At 37.6% G+C, this 20,000-nt stretch overlaps 1 protein-coding gene across 1 annotated transcript in view; it reads left to right on the plus strand.

The window, feature by feature from the left end:
* Positions 1-20,000, plus strand: part of TMPRSS11A (transmembrane serine protease 11A) — a 58,434-nt gene that overhangs the window by 30,542 nt on the left and 7,892 nt on the right. Inside the window, exons 6-9 of the mRNA XM_008993243.5 lie at positions 3,957-3,995; positions 5,190-5,361; positions 8,811-9,070; positions 13,300-13,442. Of these exons, the coding sequence (XP_008991491.2) occupies positions 3,957-3,995; positions 5,190-5,361; positions 8,811-9,070; positions 13,300-13,442 (614 nt within the window). The remainder of the gene's footprint in view (positions 1-3,956; positions 3,996-5,189; positions 5,362-8,810; positions 9,071-13,299; positions 13,443-20,000) is intronic.

Raw genomic sequence — 20,000 nt, forward strand, 5'->3', positions numbered from 1 at the left:
TGCAAAAAGAGTTGAGGAATTCAGTAATTACACGGAGCTAAGATTCAAATTTAGAAATCTGATTTCTTTAAAGGCTCCAATTAAAAAAGGTTTCTATAGTCAAACATATCTTAGAAATTCTGTCTATAATATTCATTTCTTGGAAATTCATCCTTATAGTATTATATTAAAAATTATGAGGCATCAGCTAGAGAGAAACTTGTTTACCCTCATACACTAAGCTGTTTTCACAGCATCTTCTTCCAACAGACAAGTACAGATTTTCCCTTCAAATTTCAATGGATGCCAGACCTAAGAGAGTTACAGAAAGGAGTTGGGACAAGCGATTGTTATCAGACACGAAACAGAACACTCTGCCCTGGTAAAGGTCTAGCTGACTCTTCAAGAGGAACCCAGATCAGGAAGTGAAAATGTGAGGTAATGGAATGGGCAGATGTTTGCTGATGCGACGAGTCAGCTCCTAAGGGAATAAAGCTGAGGACCTCTCCCAGCCAGGAGGGAGGAACCTGACAAGTACTTAATCCATCTTCTTTGTTAGATAGGCAAGCAAAGGAATAGAAGTTGTGAAACAATGGACATTCTGATAACTTACATGATGTGTTCTGTGTAATTTCCAACAAATAGTTAATTTGTCAGGAATGTAAAAGCCTGAGCTATCTGAAACCAGAAGTAAAGCATACATTGTTCATTGGCCACCTGACCTTTTTGGTTTTTATAGACTTGGCTTCTGAACTTCAGCTTATTTTAATAATTGTACTAAATGAAATGTCAGGATATACTAATGGAGAACCTGATTTAAGAGTTACCTGAGGCCGGGTGCAGTGGCTCATGCCTGTAATCCCAGCACTTTGGGAGGCCGGGGTGGGCAGAACACCTGAGGTCAGGAGTTCAAGACTAGCCTGGCTAATATGGTGAAGCCCCGTCTCTACTAAAAATACAAAAAAAATTAGTCAGGCATGGTGGCAGGCGCCTGTAATTTCATCTACTTGGGAGCAAGACGAAGAGGAAGTTTACTGAACAATAGAATAGCTCACAGGATACCCACAGTGGGCAGCTCCTCTTCGTAGCCAGGGTGTCGCAACAAGTGTTCAGCTCCTAGCAGACAGGAAGCCCTGGAGTTAGAAGCTCCTCTCTGCAGGCAGGTTGTCCCACTGTGTTCAGCTTTCAGGAGAGAGTAGGCGCTAGAGTGGTCTAGCTCCTCTATGCAAGCAGGGAGTCCCATGATCTCTTAGTCACCTCTTCATCTGCAGGGGCCCAGCTCCACCTTTGGCTCCTCTCTGCCCACCCCCAACCCCGTGTCCAACCGCGCTGCTGCCCCACCAGTGGTCAACTCGGCTCAGCCCGGTTACGGCAGCTCCCAGGTGGCAGGCACTGGTGGACTCCCAGAGATGAGCTCTGGGGACTGTTTACCTCCCCACCTCCCCGTGCCCTCCCTGCAGTGGCCCTGGGCAGGAATGGCAACGTGGGGTTAGGGTCTTGGAGCAGGTGAGGCTCCGAGCCTGGGAGCAGGTCCTGCCTGGTCATGTGAGGTTGGGGGCAGCCACCTGGTCACGTAAGGTTGGGGGCAGCACAGTCGGCTGCCTCGGGGATGCCGGGCACAGGGGACCCACCACCATCATTGCTGCTCCCGCAGCCACTCCTGCTACCACTACTCTGGATCACCTGTAGCTGCCATCACTAGCACTTAAGAAAGGCACATTCAGTGGACAGCTCAGGAGAATTGTTAAGGCAATTCTTACAGGCAAAAACATTGCTTCCTGGTAACACATAACTTAGGGACTTACAATAAATAGAAAACTATAGAGATTCAAGATCAAGTCTAGAAATAACCCTGTAGCCCAAGATTTATTTGTAATTTGTCAAATATCTGTATTTTGTTTTGACAAATAGCTGTGTGTTGTGGGCCCTTCAGGAGACACTGTGACAAAGCAAAGCTAAAATCAGCTTCTTCAGATTGCAAACGCCAGGGCTGTAGTAATGCAGCTCAATACCTACATGTCAAATGACTTTGTTTCATTTTTCATCTTGATACTCGTAGTCTATAGAGCCCTGAATATTAACTAGCTTTCCCCCAACTCAGAACCCTGTTGGGAGATGGTCACTTTCAAAACTAAAGTGTTAGTGTTTCTTTCCATGTTTATACCTGGAAGGTAAATATCTTTGGTCAGAATTAGAAATCTTTAACAACTAATTACTTGTATATTGACGGTTTGTTTCCAGGTATAATCATTCTCCCTAAAAATTCGATTATAAAGTTGGTGGAAAGTTTCATGAAAATTGTGATGATCCTGGTATCATTCCTGGAAATTGATAACTTGCAGCCTACTCAGACAAAGCTGACAGAGTTTTAACTTAAGAATTCTAACATTATGCTATTTTCCACTTTATTGCATTAGTAAGGACAAAATATATAGTTTTATTAAAAATGAAATAAATTTACTGCCTTAAACTACATTTGACAGAAAACTGAGTTCCTTGCATAGAGTAAGCACTAAGAACAATTGATGGTTCTGAGGAATTGATTCTTTACCATACAATGAGTTGGGATGCCTTCAACAGTATTCTTGAATTGAATATTTTCAAAAGCTCCCACTTTGTAGACTTTATCATTACTAGTTTCTCCAGTGGAATTTATAGAAAGTTGGTAGAATGAAACATTCTCTTTTTGTATAATGGAGAATACAATGCTGAGAATGTGTCTGAGAAACATGGCACTGGTAGGAAAAAGTAAAACAGTTAATTATCTGCTCAGTAGGCTATGTCATTTTAACTGGAAAATCATCACAATTTTCATGAAACCTTCCACCAACTTTATTTTTCCCCAGATTTAGTAAGTGGAAAAGTAATAATTAAGTAAATAAAGTAAATAATTGACAAATAAAAATAAAATTATGTATAAGTTTAAATATTTGTTTCCCTAGTCATCAAATTTCTCACTTTTTTGGAAGTTGACAGAATTTAATCTTGGATTATGTCCAATAACTAGCTTTTAGCAATATTCAGTAGGTTTTGAATAAGAATACATAATAGTGTATTCTTTAAAAAAGCAATTTTATTATTTAGGAACAGTTTTAGAAAGCATTTAAAATATCATTGATGTGAGAGTTTTCAAAGGTTTTCATCCTAAACCCTTTAACCAAAAAAGGTTTTATGTGAATTTCAAAGTAAATAAAAGAGATCAAAGCAGACCCGTTCTGGCTGAGGCTGTTTGAGACCTGTAAAACAATCTACTTTCGATATGATTTGGCTGTGTTCCCACCCAAATCTCATCTCATATTGTAGCTCCCATAATTCCCACATGTTGTGGGAGGGAGCTGGTGGGAAATAATTGAATCATGGGTGTGTTTCCCCCCATACTGTTCTCATGGTAGTAAATAAGTCTCATGAGAGCTGATGGTTTATTAAGAGGCTTACCCTTTCACTTGGCTCTCATTCTCTCTCTTGCCTGCTACCATGTAAGATGTGCCTTTGCCTTCCTCCATGATTGTGAGGCCTCCCTAGCCACATGGAACTCTGAGTCCATTAAACTTCTTTTTCCTTATAAATTACCTGGTCTCAGGTATGTCTTTGTTAGTTTGTTTGAAAACAAATACAACTTGTTTCCTCTGTCCCATTTACCCATCTTCTGAAGTGGAATGCAAAGAAACTTTACCCTAAACTGCTGGAAAACCATAGTTTTCTATTAATACAAACTATCTGTAGTCTTAAATCATCCACTATTTGTGCCTTACTCATCTGTTGCTTGCAATAGTATACACCTAATTAGAGGTTGCCTATAAGTTTTTACAAAAAATGGTACACAGATGTTGGTATATCAGAAAGCCATTCTCCTAATTGATCTATTTGTTCAACTTTCTAGAATCCATTTATGGTCAGTATCCTCTGATTATTCCTCATCATTGAGACCAACCAGGAAAGTATTAAATTATCATTCTTTGTTTTGTTTTGTTTTTCAGCGATGAGCCCATCAGCAGGGGAGTCAACCGTCCAAGCAAGTAAGTTGAGTTAGCTGATATAAACAAGTTCCGTTTCCACATCAGAAAGGATGTCTTCAAATATTTGCTCATACTTGCCCATCTGTGCTCCAAATATTCTTTGAGTCATAATAACTGTTTGTACAATGAATTTAAATATTTTTTTTCTAACTCTAGGACGAATGTTTTAGTCATGTTCAACAAAAAATTTTCTGTGATAACCTTCTGGAGCAATTTGAAGAAAGTATATATTTCCGATTGGGAATACTGGACTTGTTTTTCTAATTTTTTAAAATGCCATAAAATGTACTTTCTGCTACAAAATAAAATAATGAGAAAGTAATTCATGGGGAGGAGATAAAACCCACTGTTTGTGATTCATAAATTATCTATGAAATATGCTGAGGTCAGGAGTACAAGACCAGCCTGACCAACATGGTGAAACCCCATCTCTACTACAAATACAAAAATTACCCAGGCATGGTGGTGGGCACCAGTAATCCCAGCTACTCAGGAGGCTGAGGCAGGAAAATCACTTGAACCTAGGAGGCGGAGGTTGCAGTGAGCTGAGATCACACCACCATATTCCCTCCTGGGCAACAGAGCGAGACTCTGTCTCAAAATAAAAAAATAAAAGATGCTTAATATATTTATCTTCATAGCTAACAGTGGCTTCATTAAATCACTTCAAATCACTGTGGCCTATGTTTCAAAAGATTTTACAAAAGAGGTGATGAATTTGAGCAGTGATGTTCATGCATTTGCCTCTGTGTCTTGCAAACACCCTAAGTATTATTATTCATGCATTTATTCATTCAAAAAATATCTTTTAACATCTACAAAGTGCCAGAAATTAGGTCAGGAGTTGTGATACTACTATGAATAAAACATGATCCTGCCCTAAAATTGGAGTTCCAAAATAGAGAAAGATATAAATTAATTGGGAATTATCAAATTGTGTGATAAATGCTAGACAAAGGAAGTGCACAGTGCTACTATGAGAGTCAGTTGAAGAGTTAGCTAACCTGGTCTCACGGAGTAAGAAAGTGAACCCTGAAATGAGAGAGAGAAGGGGCCATAAATCCAGTGACAGGTGGGGCGAGTGTCCTTGGCAAGAGGAGTAATATACAAAAATGTCTTTAGGCAAGTGAGAATGGGGTCATTTCTTGTAATTACAAGCTGTTTCTTATAACTTAAAGATCTCATCTTTTTCAGGTTGTGGTAAACGAGTTGTTCCATTAAAAGTCAACAGAATAGCATCTGGAGACATTGCACCCAAGGCCGCCTGGCCTTGGCAAGCTTCTCTTCAGTATGATAACATCCATCAGTGTGGGGCCACCTTGATTAGTAATACATGGCTTGTCACTGCAGCACACTGCTTCCACAAGTAAGTAATTGACCTTGAGTTAGAACTCACTTCTGCTAAAATGCCCTGAGTTTTGTCACATTCTTGGTAACAATTAATGTCCCAAATATTACTGAAGTAAAATAAGAAAAAGTTACTTCAGGATCTTTTCTAAAATAATGTTACACTTGCATACTTAATCGGAAAGTTTGATGGGAATAAAGGAAGTAACAGTCATTCATCAATCAGTTCCCCAAAGTTTTTAATAAGGAAACTCTAAGGAATCAGAACTATTTTGTGAAAACCTAAAACAAAATATTCACTAATAACATATAACATTAATCTTTTGTCAAACAATACTCTCCACTTAATACTAATGTCTGTTTCTGCCAAACACCTGGGCCAGTCTCATGCTGATCATAAATAATCAAACTAATTCCAAAGTAAAATGGAAATTTTCAGTAAGTACAGGAAGTTGGTAACGTGATGATGGAGAACCACAGATCAAATTTAAAGCATTGACATCTGAAGATCTGTGGGATTAGAACAGTTTACAACCGAAATGAGAAACTGCTAGCATGATAAAGACAGGCACTTCAAAAGAGATTCCTAGGAGTATCAAAGGATTCAGAGAGGCCCTTGGGCTACTCACTATGGCCTTCGTATAATAAGACAAAAGTTGAAGTGAAGAATAGCAAATTGTGCTCTCATAAATTGCTTTCAAATGCATACATTTTATTAAATACATGATAAAATGACTTTTTAAATAACTTTTAATTTTACTTTTCAAGATTATAACCAGTTATTTTATTACATTAAAAATTTTAGAATGTTTTCTAAGTAGATTAACTGTATCACCTTTCTTCTTCATTACCAATTATTATGGTGGTAACAAAGGCTTCTTGAGTATTTCTGTATAATAGGTGGCAGCAGGATTTACTGGGAAAAAATATGTCCCAGGCAGGTGGAGAGCTGGATCAAATGTCTGTGACCCAGGGCAAGTTATTTAACCTTAGTACACTAAGGTTAGGAAATAGACTAGATCGTCTCACATCCTTTTTGGCCTATAAAATTCTAACTTTGGTTACCATAATAAAATTCATCTGCCTAAGAGCATAAATCTTTATAGAGACTCTTATTTTCTAAAGAATATACATATTAAGAATCTAGGCCAGGCATGGTGGCTCATGCCTGTAATCTCAGCGTTTTTGGAGGCCAAGGCAAGAGCACCACTTGAGCCCAGGAGTTCAAGACCAGCCAGGGCAAAATAGTGAAACCCCATTCCACATGGTGGTGCATGCCTGTCATCCCAGCTACTTTAGAGGCTCAGGCAGCAGAATTCCTTAAGCCCAGGAGTTTGAGGCTACAGCGAGCTATAATTGCAGCACTACACTCCAGCCTGGGTGACAATGCAAGACCCCATCTCCAAAAAATAATATATTTTTTAAAAAAGAATGTACATAAATTCTTAGTGTTTGAAAGACGTGAGAGCTCAATAAGATATATTAGAAAGCCAGAAATCCCCTATGCTGGTGTCTGGGTTTTCAAAGTAATGGGGAACTTACTTTGCCAAAGTTAGCCATTTTTGTGGTGGATAGTTCCGTTTTTACAAGTATCTTCACAGCATTGAACACTGAACCTGCACTCTATTAACATCCACCATTAATATTTGTTTTTTTAATCTGGAACAACAGCAACCAAGTTCATTTCTTCACTCATATAACAGTTATTATTTAGTTGCCTTTTTCAAACCAAACATGAAAGGAGAGAGAATCTTCAAACCGTAAGTGAAAATAAATATCATTACTGTGTGCCTTAGTTTGCTAAGGATAATGACCTCTGGCCCTATCCATGTTCCTGCAAAGGACATGATCTTGTTCCTTTCTTTGGCTGCATAGTATTCCACGGTGTACATAGACCACATTTTCTTTATCCAGTCTATTACTGATGGACATTTAGGTTGATTCCATGTCTTTGCTATTGTGCAAAATGCTAGAAGGAGAGGATCAGAAAAAAATAACGAATGGGTACTAGGCCTAACACCTGGGTGATGAAATAATATGTGCAACAAAACACCATAACACAAGTTTACCTGTGTAACAAACCTGCACATGTACCCCTGAACTTAAAAGTTCATATATATATGTGTGGATATATATGTGTGTGTGTATATATATATATGTATAAAACTTCATTTCACAGCACCAACTTCCAGATGCCCTACCATATTGGTTTTTATTCTCTGAACATTCTAGATTTTGTCAGTGTCTCACTTAAAATATGCTTCCAATAACTAAATACACCAAGACAGATGTGTGACTAGTGTCAGACATGACAAAGTAAAGCAAGAAGACTTCTGAAAAATACAAATAATATAAATTGAGAGACAGTGTTCTCAACATAAATTGGGAGACAGTGTTCTATAAAGGAAGAGCAGAGAGAGAGGCAGGCAGACATATGATGCGAATCAGATAATTTAACCTATCAAGATTTTATTTTCCTTAAGTAAAACCACTATCTTCACTAGATGATCTTTCATTGCTACTAAATGAATTTCTGATTTCTGCATGTACTCCAATCCACCCATTGTCCAAGCCCACAAGCTAGAAGTCAACCACATTTGATCATCTCTCAGAGGACTATGAAGTCATCTGATAGTCTTTATCATATCCATTCTTGACCTTCAACAATCCACTCACCAGAAAGAACCAACATGATTTTTAAAAATGTAAATGAGACTACACCACCCTCTGTCTTAATTATCCAGTGGATTCCTGTATCACTTGAATAAAATTTAAGCACTTTACCATTACCATAAAACATTCCAAAATCTAGTCCCTGTTTACCTCCCCCAGCTCACCCCTAACCATTCTTTCCCTTGTGTTGTGACTGCAGCCCATCTGGCCCAAAACCTTGGGATTTTTGCCTGGAAACTTGTTTCCCTCATCTCCTTACACTAAATCCTCATTTACTATGGCTTAGTCCAAATGCATTCTTAAGATAGTCATAATGACCCATTAGTACCCTCTCCTGTTACCCTATTTTATTTTGTCCATAGCCTCTACCACTGTTTAAAGTTATTTATCTACTTGTTTGTTGGTTTGATCCTTTTCCTTCTCTGGAATCTCATACTCCTGTGAGCAGGCACCTTATGTCTTGTTCGTCACTTTATCCTCAGCAGTTCAGATAAGGCTCAGCACATAGATTCTCAGTAACTATTTGTTGAAGTGATAAATGAATAATATTTTATGTGCATTACAGTTCTAAAATTCAATAGTTTTATATTAAATGTCAGTTCTAATATGCTGTTTATATATATTTTATCTTTCAAAATATTAGCAATAGACTATATGTAAATATCAAAGAAAACTATAGCTTCAGCCAAGTATTCTCAGGATCATATTTGTCTAATATTAGCCTAAATGCAACTAATGTAGTTCATATACTTTGGGCAGCTTATATATATTCTGTTCATTTCTAACCTTTTCCAGGTATAAAAATCCGTATCAATGGACTGTTAGTTTTGGAACAAAAATCAACCCTCCCTTAATAAAAAGAAATGTCAAAAGATTTATTATCCATGAGAAGTATCGCTCCGCCGCAAGAGAGTATGACATTGCTGTTGTGCAGATCTCTTCCAGAGTCACCTTTTCAGATGACATACGCAGGATTTGTTTGCCAGAAGCCTCTGCATACTTCCAACCAAATTTGACTGTCTACATCACAGGATTTGGAGCACTTTACTATGGTGGTGGGTATCTCAGGATAGCTAACAGAGCACTAAGCCCTATCTAGGGCAATGTGATTTCATCCCCATCAATATTATCCTGACAGCCATTTCCACACGGTCTGGATGGATTAATTAGGGTTCTTATTTTGCAAGTGACAGAAATTCGATTCAAATTATCCAATGCAGAATAAAACACAAAGAAACAAAAAACTTCAACAAATTTGGCTCATGTAATTTGGAGGTCAAAAAAGTGTAGTAAGTTTCACTTCGGACACAGGAGTTCATATGATGTCGTCTGGCTGGGATTACGGGCATGTGCCTTGTAATTCAGAGATGCATCTCTGAATCTGAATTTTTTGGCCCTGCTTTTCTCTATGTTGGCTTCCTTCAGAAGGATGCTAGCTTCACCTAGTGTCAGAGGTGGCTAACAACACCTCAACCCTTACATCATCCTCAACCAAGGAAAAATACATAGAAAGGAACATTTATTTCTTTTCTTTGCCAAAATTCACATTAATTTCTATTGTTACAGTTTGTGTCTAGGAGTACTCAGATTGACCGGCTACTCAAATACTCTTTAGGTGCATGTAGCAAAATTTGCTTCTAAAGAGGCTAATTTAAGTGTGATGGTGAATAAGAATAGTGTAGAGATAAATTGTCAAATTATTTGCCCTCTATGAAAGGATTCAACTTGATATACAAACTTAATCTTGTAAGAAATAATAATGATGGCTGGGTGTGGTGGCTCATGCCTGTAATCCCAGCACTTTGGGAGGCTGAGGTGGGCAGATCACAAGGTCAGGAGTTCGAGACCAGCCTGGCCAACATGGTGAAACTCCATCTCTACTAAAAATACAAAAATTAGCTGGGCATCGAGGCACATGCCTGTAATCCCAGCTACTTGGGGGAGGCTGAGGCAAGAGAATTGCTTGAACCGGGACCGTGGCAGTGAGCCAAGATTGCATCACTGCACTCCAGCCTGGGCTACAGAGTGAGGCTCTCAAAAAACAAAAACAAAAAAAATGAATAGAAATAATAATGATTTGGCTATTGAACGTTTAGGCATTCTTAGTGAAACATGCTCTAGATTCTACCATGTGATGCAGGCACATATGTATAACAATAGTTAGAGAGTTTCTTTAACCCTAGGCTTGAGAAAAAGGAAAAGGGTTTTCTGAGAATGAGTAAATCTATTTGCAGGATTCTATAAATTTATTTATATACAAGAAGTTATAAAGAATAAGCTTTTCATTCTTAGTCTCCCTTTAGTGAACTAGGAATAATCTTTCACTCACTTAGACATAAATAGGTTTTAGGGTTTCTAGATTTTCTCCAGTTGTCCCATGTGGTTTTGTTTCATCTTATACAGACTGAGACATGAATTTCTTTCTTTAAGGTCATATTATCAATTGCAGAAACTATTGCTATAGTTTATTATTTCCAGTAGATTAGTGCTGCTGTGCGTCTGACACCTCCCTAGGTCTGCACTCTCTTGGATGGATTTTCTCTGAAGACAAGGCTTGCATTCTTTGCTTCATAATAATGGGAAAAACATCACAAATCCTCCTTGGCTAGGTGGGAAAAATCATTTTCTTTCAGGAGTTTGAGGTTGGTACAGAAACAGACCTGTCATAATGCTTTGTGAGTGGCAACAGAATCTGACACAGAGCACTCCATTCAATCTATTAAATAGATTAATTTAACCTATCATTCATAATCTATTAAGTACATTAATAGATTAAAAGTACCTCTCAGTCACTTACCAAAAGAGGCCATCTTCAAGTCTGTAAAGAAAACGTTAAGAAACTTTTAAAAATGGAAATTGTACAAAGTATATTCTCTGATCATAATGGAATCTAACTAGACATCAGTAACAGAAAGATAACATAATAATCCCAAATCCTTAGAAATTAAATAACATAGGTAAATAAAGAGAAAAACCTCAAAAATATTTGTAAAAACACATAAAACTAAATGAAAACAAAAATATATAAATATATGCCAGATGCAGCTAAAACAGTGTACAAGAGAAAATCATATAAAATGCATATTATAAGAAAAGATCTCAAGTCAATAATTAAGTTCTCACTTCAAAAAACTAGAAAAAGAGAAAAATAAACCGAAAACAAACATAAGGAAGGAAATAGTAAGGATAATAGAAATCATTAAAATTAAAAATAAGAAACAATAAAGAATTAATAAATAAAAAGTTGATTATTTGATAAAATCAATATTTTGCCAGAAATGTCATTAAGCATTACTACAAAAGATGAGGTGTAGTTTAGGGATGTACAGATTTTATGGGCTATGCTTTCCATAACTTGGAATACATTTTACCAACTAGTTTGCTGAAAAGTGGATATGCACTGTCACCTGCTTACAATATGTAGATTGTCAATTTCACCTTACTCTTCTCAGCATTGGACATGAATTTTTTAAATTGATAACATAGTAGGCTATATATGTGTGTGTGTGTGTGTGTGTGTGTGTGTGTGTGTGTGTGTGTATCTATATATGTATATATAAACCAATTATATTCAAAGAACAGAATAATTCAAAAAAATCCCTTAGCATATTTCTGAGTTTCACACTTAAATCTTCTGAGCACTATAAAAAATCTGTTTACAAACATATCTTCAGAAATAAATATTGGATATGGTCTACTAAAGAAATCGGTGTTCATGTTAGGGATTTTTCAAGTGTACTTATTAATTTTTTTAAGTTGATATATAAAATAGCATTACCGTGTACAACACGATGTTTTGAAGTATATATATATATATATATATATATACTGTGAGTGTTAAATCTAGCTAATTAACAAATGTCTTATATTACACAATTATCACTTTTGTGGCAAGAACACTTAGTATCTACTCTCCTAGCATTTTTCAAGAATCATCAGTAGGTTACCAGAAGCTGGAAGTCTTTACAGGGCGGGGGACTGGGGAGATGCCAGCCAACAAATTCGTATTTGCAGTTAGACAGGCGGAATAAGTTCAAGAGATCTATTTACATCATGGGGACTATAGCTGATGATATATTGTATTCTTGTGTTAGTTTTTCTCACCATGTAACAAATTACCACAAACAGTTTAAAACAGCACTCATTTATTTTTATCTCACTGTTTTCATGAGTCAGAAGTTCAGACACAGCTTAGTTGGGTCCTCCCCTGAAAGTCTAACCAAATTGCAATCAAAATGTCAGCTGGGGTTGTGGTCACATCTGTGGCTCCTTTGAGAGTTTCCTGAAAGTTTGTTGGCAGAATTCCATTACTTGCAGCTGTAGAACTCATGACAGCTTGCTGCTTTAACTCTTTAGGAAAATACCTCCGAAATCCAGGAAGGCTCATCCTTTTTGAAATGGCTCAGCTAATTAGATCAGGCCCACCTTTGATAATCTCCTTTTGATTAATTCAAAGTCAAACTCATTAGAGGTCTTAATTGCATCTGTAAAATTCCCTCACCTTTGCCCTATAACATAACCTAATCATGAGAATCGCATCCATCACATCTGCAAATCCTGCTCATACTTGGGAAGAAAGGAATCACACAGGAATCTGGGGGACCATCCTAGAATTCTGCCAACCATGGGGTCATGGTTTTAAAACCAATATATGGTTTGGTATAAAGCATCCCTGAATGCTTGTGCTATTCTTAGTTTTCTATGTAGTCTGCCATAATACTAGTTTCTAAAACTCAGAATGTAGCTTACAGTCTGCAGCCACCAACTTGTAATACATTAGAAGTGAAATCATTGCTATTTAATTCATTTTATATACATGTATGATATATGACACATTTCACATATTTTTATATACGTGAAAGCTCATCATAAACTTTAAATAATAAAATAAATGTGCATAGTATTATAGGCATTTTATCAAGCCAATGAAGAAAACTATCTAGGCATGAAAAGCTTCTGAGAACAATCTGGAACCCATAAATATAAGCTTTACAAAAGATGGAATGCCTTCCTGAAATATATAAGCTGATTATTTTTAAGGTTAGATTTTTCCAGAAAAAGAAGCCAAATGGCTTTCTTGCTTTGAGAAGTCTTTATAAATATGTGTTTGGACAATAATTATCACTGGATGTTCCAGAAATTATTTTCTCTAGAAACTGCTTATATTAACCTCATTCCGTGTTAACAATTTTACTATGAAAAAAAAATTAGGAAAAATCTGCTCACTTCACTTTGGCCAAAGATGCTGATTGTAAATATTAAAATAACTTTATTTTTTCTTAAGGGCAATCCCAAAATGATCTTCGAGAAGCCAAAGTGAAAATCATAGGTGATGATGTCTGTAAGCAACCACAGGTGTATGGCAATGATATAAAACCGGGAATGTTCTGCGCTGGATACATGGAAGGAATTTATGATGCCTGCAGGGTAGGCTGGAATGGAGGATTTTTTATATCATTAACGTAAAAATTTTTATTTGGCTCAGGAAATATTATATGTTCTTTACATAGGGACAAAATATAGACAACATGTCAGCTCAAAAAAGTTATAAATGCAAATTTCACAACACAAAGTATTTTTAAATGTTTTCTTAAGGTAAATGAAATAAGAGTTTCTCTGATGCTATCAAACAAATAAAATCAGAATTTCTTAACCTGGAATCCAAAGACTAATAAAGCAGTTTATTTTCTCAAGGTGCTCACATTCAAGAAAGAAAATAATCGTAAACAAAGAAGTATAAAGTGATGTTATAAATACTATAATGAAAAGCAAATATTTTTCTTGAGAGAAACATTTTTGGAGTGAATATCAGAGAGATGAGATGTAAATGAGGCCTGAGGAATAAATTTCAGAATAAGAAAACACTGTTATAGGAAAGAAAAAAAAAACACAGCCAAAATTATGAAGGTATGAAATTACAATTCACATCTGAGGGAACTCCAAGTAATCTGTTGGGTTTCAGCATGAGGAAATGAGAGGAAAAACAAGTTCATAACCATGAGAAGGTGGATTAGGCCGTGCTGTGAATCCATGGGCCCTCTCCAGTGGCCTCCTCTGCCTTCTTTGAAGGGCTCTGAAGGGCGGCAGAAGCTGCCCATCCACGAATGTCAAGAAACCATGCTGCTGTTGGATGACACTTAAAAAAAGTCCATCTCTAGAACATAGACCAACTCCATAATAGCTTCAAAAATATTCATGCACAGTACAGTTATCATGGATGTTCCTGATGAAAGCCCAAAGGAACATTTGAATGAATAAAGATTAAATTATGTTTGGCATTTTATTATTCAGGTGGGTTTTAACTTATCCTCATTTCGACACGAGACAAGAAGTCGGACTTCCTATCTTTTTTCTCTAACCCACTGCATCCTTAGCTATGATTTTGTATTAGCCAGATTTTCTAGGTTTCTTCTTTATTCATCTTTAAAATGTGTAGATTGAAATATCTAAACATGGAGAATTTACATTCAAATTCATCTCTATTCTTCCCAAAAACCCATCAAAATGATGACAAAGGAGGATAAGGCCAGGTGTGGTGGCTCACACCTGTAATCTTAGCACTTTGGAAGGACAAGGATAGAGGATCACTTGAGCCCAGGTCTTCAAGTCTAGCCTGGACAACAAAATGAGACCCAATCTCTACAAACAAATTTAAAAATTAGCTGGGCATGATGGTGCATGCCTGTAGTCCCAGCTACTCAGAAGGCTGAGATGGGAGGATTGCTGGAGCCCAAGAGTTTGAGACTACAGTGAGCTACGATTATGCCAGTACACTCCAGCCTGGGAGACAAAGAGCACCCCAAGAAAACAAAACAGAAAAACCCCATAACAATCATTTTGAAAAATTATTTGGCATCATATACAAAACATAATTTTCTACATATCTACAAATTATACTTTAAAAAAAAAAGCTATCAACCAAATAAAATCCAAAAGAGAAAAAGCTGAAAAGTTCCAACAAAATTTTGAAAGAGAAAGAGAAGGTGGAGGACTTTTAACTGACTTAGTAAAGAAGAAGTTAAAACATAAGTGTCTTAGGTGGAGAGAGGAGTGGAATACCATTTTAAGTAAAACTGATTTTTGGGAGAGCATCTAAAGCTGAAGTTTGGGGTCAGGCATGAGCTAGAAAATGGGTGTGGAGATGTTTAAAGACTTCACAGAGAGTACTTGGAATTCCCCATTCCTTCCTATGCTGAATAACCAGTCTAATCCATATCACATCTCTACTTTCCCCATCTCTACCACCTCTTTCTAAACATATGAACTCCAGAGATGAGAAGTTTGTACTCAGGACACTAAGCATAGTAGAAAGCAGAGGAGGCCTGACAAGGTGGGTTTATGTGAAAGCAGGCCTCAACCTCTTCCCATGCTTTCTCTCAAAATGTTGCAGGCGGATGTACACAATCTCTCCAACTTTCTCCCAGTGAAAGAGATTGCAGGATTCTTCTCTAGAGAGGCCCACCATCTAGATTAGAAAAAAACAAAACAAAACAAAAAAAAAACCTCCGCATACTGCTATTTGAGAGGCCCCTACCAGAATCAAGAGTATCAGTCTAGAAGCCCTTCTACCTGTCTTAGTTCGTTTTGTGCTGTGGCAACAGAATGCCCAAAACTAAGTTCACACAAGGAACAGAGATGTCTTTCTTACCATTCTAGAAGCTGGAAAGTCCAAAGTTGAGGGCCCCACATCTGGTCTCCTTGCCTCATCATCCCATGCAGAAAGGTGGAAGGGCAAAGATAGCACACAAGATGGATGGAGGGAGAGAAGGCCAAACTCGTTCTCCTATCAGGAACTTACTCCTGTGATAACAAACTCACCCCTCTATGATAATAATATTAATTCACTCATGAGAGCAGAGCCCTCATGACCTAATCACCTCCTCTTGGGTCCCATCTCTCAACACTGTTGCATTGGGGATTTAGTTTCCCCAACACATAAACTCTTGGGCACACATTCAAATCATAGTACCACCCATCATAAAGGTACAGAGCTTCCAGTCTGGTTTCTAGCAAAATGCCCTAGAACCAAACAGTAAGAATCATCTCCGGAAATGTAGCAATAATAAAATTATAATTTTAAAAATCCAGTGGAAGGATTGGAAGATAAAATCAAGACAATCTCTCAGAAAGAAAAAGAAAGACAAACAGGAGAAAAATAACAGGAAAAAATAAGAAAAATGGAGGATAAGCTCAGGAGGTCCAACGTCAAATGAATAGGAGTTCTGAAAACATAAAACGTGAGTGTACAATAGCAAAAGAATAGTAAGGAATGCTCCTTGTTCTGAAGCTTACGTGCATCCTATCGAAGAAAAGGTCCAAGTAGTGCTGGGCACAATAAATGAAGTGGTTCTTTCCAAGACATACCATCATAATGGGTCAGAAGCCAGGGATGAGGCGAACAGTCTTAACGCTTTGAAGGAATAAGCATCATAACTATGTAGAAATCCTCCACAGTAACTCTAGAAGGTAGAAGACAGTGGAAAATGCATTCAAATTTCAAAGGGAAGATTATTTCAACCTAGATTCCTGCCCATGCTAATTAAATATCAATTGTGAGGGTGGAATTAAGAATTTTAGACAAGCAATGACTCAAAAAAATGTATTTCTGATACCCTCTTTCTTTATTATTATTATTATTATTTCTTTTTTATTTTACTTTAAGTTCTGGGGTACATGTGCAGATCATACAGAATTGTTACAAAGGTATATACTTGCCATGGTGGTTTGCTATATCCATCCCCCCCATCATCTACATTAGACATGTCTCTTCATGTTATCTTTCCCCAATTCCCCCACCCCCTGCTATCCCTCCCCTAGCTTCCCAACCCCCGCAACAGGCCCTGCTGTGTGATGTTCCCCTCCCTGTATCCATGCGTTCTTATTGTTCAACACCCAATTACGAGTGAGAACATGTTGTGTTTTCTGTTCTTGTGTCAGTTTACTGAGAATGATAGTTTCCAGCTTTATCCATGTCCCTGCAAAGGACATGAACTCATCCTTTTTATGGCTGCACAGTATTCCATGGTTTATATGTGCCACATTTTCTTTTTTCCTCTCTCTTTTATTTTACTTTTTTATTGCATTTTAGGTTTTGGGGTACATGTGTGGAACATGCAAGACATTTGCATAGGTACACACATGGCAGTGTGTTTTGCTGCCTTCCTCCCCTTCACCCACACTTGGCATTTCTCCCCAGGCTATCCCTCCCCAGCTCCCCCCCACTGTCCCTCCCCTCTTTCCCACAATAGACCACAGTGTTTGGTACTCCCTTCCCTGTGTCCACGTGTTCTCATTTTTCATCACCCACCTATGAGTGAGAATATGTGGTATTTCTTTTTCTGTTCTTGTGTCAGTTTGCTGAGAATGATGTTCTCCAGATTCATCCATGTCCCTACAAACGACATGAACTCATCATTTTTGATTGCTGCATAATATTCCATGGTGTATATGTGCCACATTTTCCCAATCCAGTCTATCATTGATGGGCATTTGGTTTGGTTCCAGGTCTTTTCTATTGTAAACAGTGCTGCAATAAACATTCATGTGCATGTGTCCTTATAGTAGAACGATTTATAGTTCTTTGGATATATACCGAGTAATGGGATTGCTGGGTCAATTGGAATTTCTATTTCTAAGGCCTTGAGGAATCGCCACACTGTCTTCCACAATGGCTGAACTAGTTTATGCTCCCACCAACAGTGTAAAAGTGTTCCTTTTTCTCCACATTCTCTCCAGCATCTGTTGTCTCCAGAATTTTTAATGATTGCCATTCTAACTGGTGTGAGATGGTATCTCAATGTGGTTTTGATTTGCATCTCTCTAATGACCAGTGATGATGAGCATTTTTTCATATGTTTGTTGGCCTCATGTATGTCTTCTTTTGTAAAGTGTCTGTTCATATTCTTTGCCCATTTTTGAATGGGCTTGTTTGATTTTTCCTGTAAATCTGTTTGATTTCTTTGTAAATTCTGGATATCAGCCCTTTGTCAGATGGGTAGACTGCAAAATTTTTTCCCATTCTGTTGGTTGCTGATTCACTCTAGTGACTGTTTCTTTTGCTTTGCAGAAGCTGTGGGGTTTGATTAGGTCCCATTTGTCTATTTTGGCTTTTGTTGCTAATGCGTTTGGTGTTCTGGTCTTGAAGTCCTTGCCTACTCCTATGTCCTGAATGGTTTGGCCTAGATATTCTTCTAGGGTTTTTATGGTGCCAGGTCTTATGTTTAAGTCTTTAATCCATCTGGAGTTAATTTTAGTGTAAGGTGTCAGGAAGGGGTCCAGTTTCTGCTTTCTGCACATGGCTAGCCAGTTTTCCCAACACCATTTATTAAACAGGGAATCCTTTCCCCAGTGCTTGTTTTTGTCAGGTTTATCAAAGATTGTATGGTTGTAGATACGTTGTGTTGCCTCCGATGCCTCTGTTTTGTTCCATTGGTCTATATCTCTGTTTTGGTACCAGTACCATGCTGTTTTGATTACTGTAGCCTTGTAGTATAGTTTGAAATCCAGTAGTGTGATGCCCCCCGCTGTGTTCTTTTTGCTTAGAATTGACTTGGCTATGCGGGCTCTCTTTTGGTTCCATATGAAGTTCATGGTGGTTTTTTCCAGTTCTGTGAAGAAAGTCAATGGTAGCTTGATGGGGATAGCATTGAGTCTGTAAATTACTTTGGGCAGTATAGCCATTTTCACGATATTTATTCTTCCTAACCATGAACATGGAATGTTTCTCCATCTGTTTGTGTTCTCTCTTATTTCATTGAGCAGTGCTTTGTAGTTTTCCTTGAAGAGGTCCCTTAAGTTCCTTGTGAGTTGTATTCCTAGGTATTTTATTCTTTTTGTAGTAATTGTGAATGGCAGTTCGTTCTTGATTTGGCTCTCTTTAAGCCTGTTATTGGTGTATAGGAATGCTTGTGATTTTTGCACATTGATTTTATATCCTGAGACTTTGCTGAAGTTGCTTATCAGTTTCAGGAGTTTTTGGGCTGAGGCTAGCTATACTATCATGTCGTCTGCAAATAGTGACAGTTTGGCTTCCACCTTTCCTATTTGCATACCCTTTATTTCTTTTTCTTGCCTGATTGATCTGGCTAGAACTTCCAGTACTACGTTGAATAGGAGTGGTGAAAGAGGGCATCCTTGTCTGGTGCCGGATTTCAAAGGGAATGCTTCCAGATTTTGCCCATTCAGTATGATATTGGCTGTTGGTTTGTTGTAAATAGCTTTTATTACTTTGAAATACATTCCACCGATACTGAGTTTATTGAGGGATTTTAGCATAAAGGGCTGTTGTATTTTGTCAAATGCCTTCTCTGCATCAATTGAGATAATCATGTGGTTTTTGTTTTTGGTTCTGTTTATGTGGTGAATTACATTTATAGACTTGCGTATGTTGAACCAGCCTTGCATCCCCGGGATGAATCCTACTTGATCATGATGGATAAGTTTTTTGATGTGCTGTTGCAATCGGCTTGCCAGTATTTTATTGAAGATTTTTGCATCTATGTTCATCATGGATATTGGCCTGAAGTTTTCTTTTCGTTGGGTCTCTGCCGGGTTTTGGTAACAGAATAATGTTGGTCTCATAAAATGATTTGGGAAGGATTCCCTCTTTTTGGATTATTTGGAATAGTTTCAGAATGAATGGTACCAGCTCATCTTTTTGTGTCTGGTAGAATTCGGCTGTGAACCTATCTGGACCTGGGCTTTTTTTTGTGGTAAGCTCTTAATTGCTGCCTCGACTTCAGACCTTGTTATTGGTCTATTCATAGTTTTGGCTTCCTCCTGGTTTAGGCTTGGGAGGACACAGGAGTCCATGAATTTATCCATTTCTTCCAGGTTTACTAGTTTATGTGCATAGAGTTGTTTGTAATATTCTCTGATGATGGTTTGAATTTCTGTGGAGTCTGTGGTGATTTCTCCTTTATCATTTTTTATTGCATCTATTTGGTTGTTCTCTCTTTCTTTTTTATCAGTCTGGCTAGCGGTCTG

Source organism: Callithrix jacchus, chromosome 3, assembly GCF_049354715.1.
Source record: "Callithrix jacchus isolate 240 chromosome 3, calJac240_pri, whole genome shotgun sequence".
Classification (NCBI taxonomy): domain Eukaryota; kingdom Metazoa; phylum Chordata; class Mammalia; order Primates; family Cebidae; genus Callithrix; species Callithrix jacchus.